Source organism: Phaseolus vulgaris, chromosome 11 (assembly GCF_051622355.1).
Source record: "Phaseolus vulgaris cultivar YP4 chromosome 11, ASM5162235v1, whole genome shotgun sequence".
NCBI classification, from domain to species: Eukaryota; Viridiplantae; Streptophyta; class Magnoliopsida; order Fabales; family Fabaceae; genus Phaseolus; species Phaseolus vulgaris.
This window is the reverse complement of record NC_143508.1, coordinates 37697313-37703442: the sequence shown is the minus strand read 5'-3', so window position 1 is coordinate 37703442 and position 6130 is coordinate 37697313. Positions and strand designations below refer to the sequence as shown.

General features: G+C 30.7%; 1 protein-coding gene across 1 annotated transcript; it reads right to left on the bottom strand.

Annotated features, from left to right (window-relative positions):
• Positions 1-241: 241 nt before the first annotated feature.
• Positions 242-5525, bottom strand: LOC137824163 ((-)-germacrene D synthase). The gene is made up of 7 exons (XM_068629646.2): positions 5346-5525; positions 4980-5265; positions 3760-4135; positions 3434-3649; positions 3197-3335; positions 1201-1446; positions 242-568 (listed from the first exon to the last, which is right to left on the bottom strand). The coding sequence occupies exons 1-7, from the start codon at positions 5484-5486 to the stop codon at positions 275-277; spliced, it is 1698 nt and encodes a 565-aa protein (XP_068485747.2). The 5' UTR covers positions 5487-5525; the 3' UTR covers positions 242-274.
• Between the last annotated feature and the right edge of the window lie 605 nt (positions 5526-6130).

Here is a 6130-nt window from a genome sequence, read left to right as displayed (position 1 = left end):
TGGAAAATTGAAATCTAATATCATCCTCAATTATAACTATTAACTTGGTAATATTTACTTCAATTGTTCTATCTTGAACAAAAATGAAATTTCATTATCCAAAAAGAGATGTTTACCATTTCTAAAAGTTATTAATTAAAAGAAGTTTTCCTTTTATACAAATCTTTGTTCTTTGACCAACTTGTCGAACAATCTGAAAGGGATATAATCAATATGTAATTAGTAAAAGAGCAAAGTTGATAACAATAATTGATAGATGACCAAAGCTTCTAGCTTATAGGGACATCTTTTTAACTAACAAAGATTCAATATGAACTTTCATTATCCCTCCTGCATTTGTATAGTTATCTTCATCTTTGTAAAGCACGTCGATCACACGAGCAAAGTTGAGTGCACGCATAAGAAAAGTCATCGGTACTTGAGTAGGAGCTAAGCATGCATCATTTATGTCCTTCCAAGCATTCTCAACTAACTTTTGTAGTTCTTCAATGGCACATTCCCTTGACACTTTATGCTGCTTCATATAGCAGTAAATGCTTGAAACAACATGTTCTCTCTGCTGTTCAAACTTCATAAACAAAATACCAAAAATAAAAATGAATCCAAACAAAAACAATATTTAACATAACATATAGGATTTATTAATGATCTTAACCAAATTATTATTAAGTCTACCCCTTTCAAACTGTCAACTCTTAATATAAGATAAATAAGATGTTTATTATTATAAACTCAAATTAAAATTCTATTATTACTATTTCCTCTTGACATATTTTTTAAAATTAGGTGTATTGATCCGTAGTCCGATACAAAACTTTGTCACATTCTCTTTTTAGTTAAATTAATAAAAAGTAACATTACAAAAAAACCATTAAATAAAAATCAATTTTATAGACAAAATATAATTAGTTACTATATTAACTAAATTAGATATTTTAGATACTAAAAAATTTATTGGTATCTAAAGTAATTTATATTATCAATAAAATTTTTAAACTAGTTTCTAAATTGGTATTTAATTAGCTACCAAATTTAGAATCTAAGGTAATCGATAGCTAAAACTGGTAGCTAATTAAATACCAATTTAAAAATTATTTATTAATAATAGAAACTACTTTAGATATCAATAAACTTTTTAATCTCTAAAATTGGTTTGTATTTAATAATTTTCTTGTAGTATAATTAGTGTCTAAAATGTACCTCGTATCCAACAATGTCATCCATGATTCTAGATATAGCTGTAGAAGCTGCAATAATTACTGGTTCATTCATTGCCCATATAAGGACCTCCTCTGTTGTATCTTCCATGCCTAGGAAAGATAAGGTAATCAATAAAGGGTAACCACTTGACATTCCTCTTACTTCCATGTACTCCTCCATTGTTGGAATGTGGTTGGTATGACACCATCTTGCCTCAGCCATGTGAGCTTGGACTAGTCTTTTCATCTAGCATTAAAGTAAAAATATATAATATTGAGAAACATATTCCACACTATTCATTGGACGTAAGTAAAAAAGGTCACAATTTGTGTGTCTCAATATATAGGTTTTTTGAAATAGGTGTTGTTTCGACCTCAAATTCGTTGAGATAACATCGTTAGGGTCAATCATTCCATTCGAGGTATTGTCCATTTTGGAGTTCAGTGCTCGGTCACGATTTTGTCCTTAATAGGCGCTTCGGTGGGTTAAGGGAGGAAGATGTATATAAACTACCATTATCATCGACTCCTAAGCGATGTGGGGCTATTGAGTGTATCAGAACAAGACCCCCAAGTCGAGGTCTAAAGGGAACGAATTCCTCTTAGTTGAAGGCTAAGGGAACAAGGGTTCGTCTTTGGAACCTCGTTTTGTTCCCACAGACAACGCTAATGTTCCAACCTCAAGTCCGTTGAGAAAGCATTGCTAAAGTCAATTAACAAATGGTTAGTCTAAAACAACAAATAATGACATTTTGAACAAGCTTAAGAAAAAGCTCAAACAAGCAAGAGATGTCAACATCTTATAGGGATATCATTGCCCACCTCAGTCTTCGACAAAGGAAACACCTTTATGTTTAACTTACAGATAGAACATTATGATTCCCGTGGAGTTGGGCGAAACTTCATGGTGGAGGCAAAACTACGATATGCAAACTCAGATTGTTCAAAGGTCCGAGCATCAACCAACTCCTGAGCAGGAGGATGAGACTCAGCCAACTCAGCAAAATGAGCATCAACCCAATCAACAACATGCTCTTAAAACCACGGATAGAGCTCAAACACTCTCCCAAGTTACTCAATCGTGCCAACAATAGATTCCCTTTAAAGTTCTCCCTCCTCCACAAGCGTCTTGTGAATATACAAGCCCTGAGCTCGTTTAACCCGTTCATCGAGAAGAACATTGGCGGCGTCTGTGGGAACGAAGCAAGGTTTCAAAGACGAACTCTTGTTCCCCAAGGGAATGGAAAAGTGGTTCAAAAAACGAACACTCGTTCCCTTAGCCCTTGACTGGGGGCTTGTTTCGGTATACCTAATAGTCCCACATCGCTTAGAAGTCGAGGCCAAAGGCAGTTTAAATACACCTTGCTCCCTTAACCCACAGAGGTGCTTTTTAAGGACAAAATCGTGACGAAGCTTCATGCTCCAAAGTGAACAATATCTCCGGTGATTGACCCCAACAATGTTATTTCAACGAACTTGAGGTCGAAACATATGTTAAATTAAATGTTTGGTTAATGGTTTTACATGCAAGTCATATCACAATTATTTAGAATACAAAGAATATATTTTTTTCTAAATATGTTGTCTAAAGTTTAGTAGTTAGAATTTATTCAAGATAAAAATATAAAATAAAAATAAATAAATAAATATATATATATATATATATATATTCACATGGAGTGTTTGGACTAGATCGAATCATATGCATATTTTGGCAATTGCCTATATTAGTAGTAAATCTAAATTCCTTATTTGGTCATTAAATACAATTGATAATGTTTTAAGATGAAAAATGATGTTTTTACACTTCTAATTGTACATAAAAAAATATCTATTTTTTGTACTTCATAGAGTCCAAATTAGCTTGAAAAAAGATATTCAATTTATATTTTTTATGTAAATATAGAAATAAAAAATAGGAAAGAAAATAATTTGATTTAACTGCTTAGTATTAGTTGAATAAAGAATAAGAAAAAAATTAATGAAACTATAATTACCTCTTTTTTGGCATACTTCATGAAATATACTTTTCCTTGCTTTCTCATCTCTTGCTCAATTTCTTCATAAACATCCAAAATTGTCCTATAACATAATTGCATGTATTTTGGGAGAGCAACCAAGCAACAAATATCCCACCTGCTAGTCTTAAAAAAGTTATCTTTGATATGTTCGAAGAATTGGGCTAAGTATATAAATATATATATATATATATATGTCATTTTGATGTGCCTAACCTCTCAATTGCACTTGTGAAAAGCTCAAGTTCATCAATGGTTCCATAAGCATCATAGAGGTCATCAATGGTGGAAGCTAGAGCTATTACTTTTGTTGTTATCCATCTAGAATATTGTGGCTCAAAGTAAACCCCCAAAATCCAAAAACAACATTCTACGATCCTATCTCGAGTAAAAGGTAAATTGGTGGAGACATTTAAATCCTTAGTCCACCATCTGCATCACAAAAAATAGCACTAAGAATCCCAAAGATAATAACAAAAATCTTTAACTAATATTCATTGATTTATGCAACGAAAGGTAAATATGTGTAAGGAAGATATTACTTGGTTATACTGCTGACTTCTTTCAAATGTAGCTCTTGCAGCATATTAAAATCTAATTTTGCAAATGCTAACAATTTTTCATCATGAAATGGATCTTCTTCGTAGAAAGACATATAATATGTCGCCTCCAACCTAGGTAAACCTCTGCGAAGTGATTGTTTTAAGCTATGTTGCACTCGTACCCCATGAGAACAATTTAATTGGGTGGTTATAAACTTCATTAACTGCTCGAAACTGAACTTATGTGCTTCTTCTAGCATATCTTCTCCATGACATCTTAGTCCTGCAGCTTCAAATAAGCTTAACATTCCTTCAATATCATTAGCTAAACTTTCCTTAAACTTTCCAGTTTGATCTTGAAATTTGCAAAATATACCTGTTTAATTTATAAACATATGTTAATTTCAAGATATATATTTAATTATATAACTATTATAAGGATACTACCACCCAATTGACTTACATAAATTAATATCAAACTATTTGCATAACTTGGTTTGAGTCATCCTATAAACCCAACCTTAAAAGTGATTTTTTTTTGACAAATAATAAGTGTTGTATAATTTAAAAGAAATTAAAGCTTATTTAGATCAAATAATATTTATTAAAGGTTAGAAAATTTTGATAACTGAAAAATCTGCACAAATAGATGTATTTTTGTGTTTCATTTGATTTTTTAAAATCTACACCAAACCAATTTTGTAATCGTAATCATAACCATAATAATATAATAATAATAATGATATTGTGTTAATAATATATTTATTGATATTAATAATATTAATGAAAATTGATGAAATGTACCTGGGATTAATAATATTCCACTATCGAAACACATCGAGAGTGAGAGATAAGAGAATTGTAACCAAGGGTCAGAGCTCATGATCAAGAGTAGGATCATACTTCGTGACCCATAATATTCATCATATTTATAAAAGTGTTGTCTTTTCATTTCTATAGTTGAGAAAAGACCACATTTTTATTGGTGTAGGTTTCCCTTACTCTAATGTAGTTTATTCATTTTTAAAGACAACACCTTAAAATTGTGGCTTAAATATAAATAGTTTAGAAGTTGTGGTCTTTAGTAGTTCATATGTACCCCAAAGAGCAACTAGTCCCAAAGTACCCCAAAGAGCAAACTCAAACAATAATTTTAATCGTATCACAGAAGAAGTTATTGTTTTAAAAAAGAAATTGGTTAAAAGTTAATGAACACATACTTGAAGAAATGCGGTATCCATGTTGTCTAAGCAACCTAAAGAGTAGTGCCGTATGGTAAAGATGATCACTATGAGCTATGATATTATTGTCCTTTGTTGAAATGTCATAAATTTGACATAGAACACTGTCAATTTCGTACTCAAAATGGTAAGAGACACCCAAACGTTGGACTGAATCAATGAAGTTCAATTTAAAAGAGAAATTGGTATGATCAATAGGTGAGACAAGGCTCTTCCTCACGTCCTCTTTCAATAGTTTAGCTTGTTGAATGTGGCTATCAGTTTCCTGCATGAAATAGATTAAATGTTAAATACATGAAAATGTAACATCTTAGCTAAAGAGATTGAAAATGAAAAATGGCATACAGCATTAGTAGGAACGTAGGAAAGGAAGCGATCACCCCAAACTGAAGGAGGAAAATTTGCAGTGGGTCGAGTGAAGGGAGGTTTTGCACCATTGACAGAAGTTGGAAGTGATAAGCTTCCGTTAGACATGGTTTGTTGCATATAATGTAAGTGACTTTTTGGTGAAAAGGAGGTGTATCTCTTAGCTTTCAAATGTTGAACAACAAACAACCCAACCTCTTACATTTATAAGAAACCAAAGTTATTTAGCAAAGGTAGTGACGTAGAGAATTGTGGCACAGAATACTATGCAAACTATGACCACCAATTATTTAATCATTTATCTAATATATATAGAGAGAGAGAGAATTAGACGAAACTGATGTCAATAAAAAATAAAAAAAATTCTCAAAAATAACTTAAGTAACTTTTTTCTAATAATTCAAAAGATCAAAAACAAACTTTAATTTCCAAAACTCCAATCATATTCACCATTTTTCATTAAAGAAAAGAGTATTTACTTTCATAATATTTTACTGTTTTAATAATAGAACTTTTATAAAAGCTTTAAAGAAGTTTAAGAATTTTAGAACAACTATTTAAATTATTAAATGCTAATTGCTCACATTTTCAATAAAAATCTTTATAAAATTTTGAAAGGGAATTTATAGCAGCTTTTAAATATTTAAGTTACTAAATTTTCATTTAGCTATATAATTTAAAAACAATTATATTTCTAATGTCTTTTTAAAGTATTAAGGTCAAAAGAATTTACAATTTTTAAATAAATTAGAAAATTTGAAATT

Coding starts and splice junctions, on each gene's coding strand:
- LOC137824163 (XM_068629646.2), bottom strand. CDS start 5,486: ATGCAACAAACCATGTCTAACGGAAGCTTATCACTTCCAACTTCTGTC. Junction 4,136..4,979: donor TGGATACCGCATTTCTTCAA/GTATGTGTTCAT, acceptor TAAATTAAACAG/GTATATTTTGCAAATTTCAA. Junction 1,447..3,196: donor TGAAGTATGCCAAAAAAGAG/GTAATTATAGTT, acceptor CTTTAATGCTAG/ATGAAAAGACTAGTCCAAGC.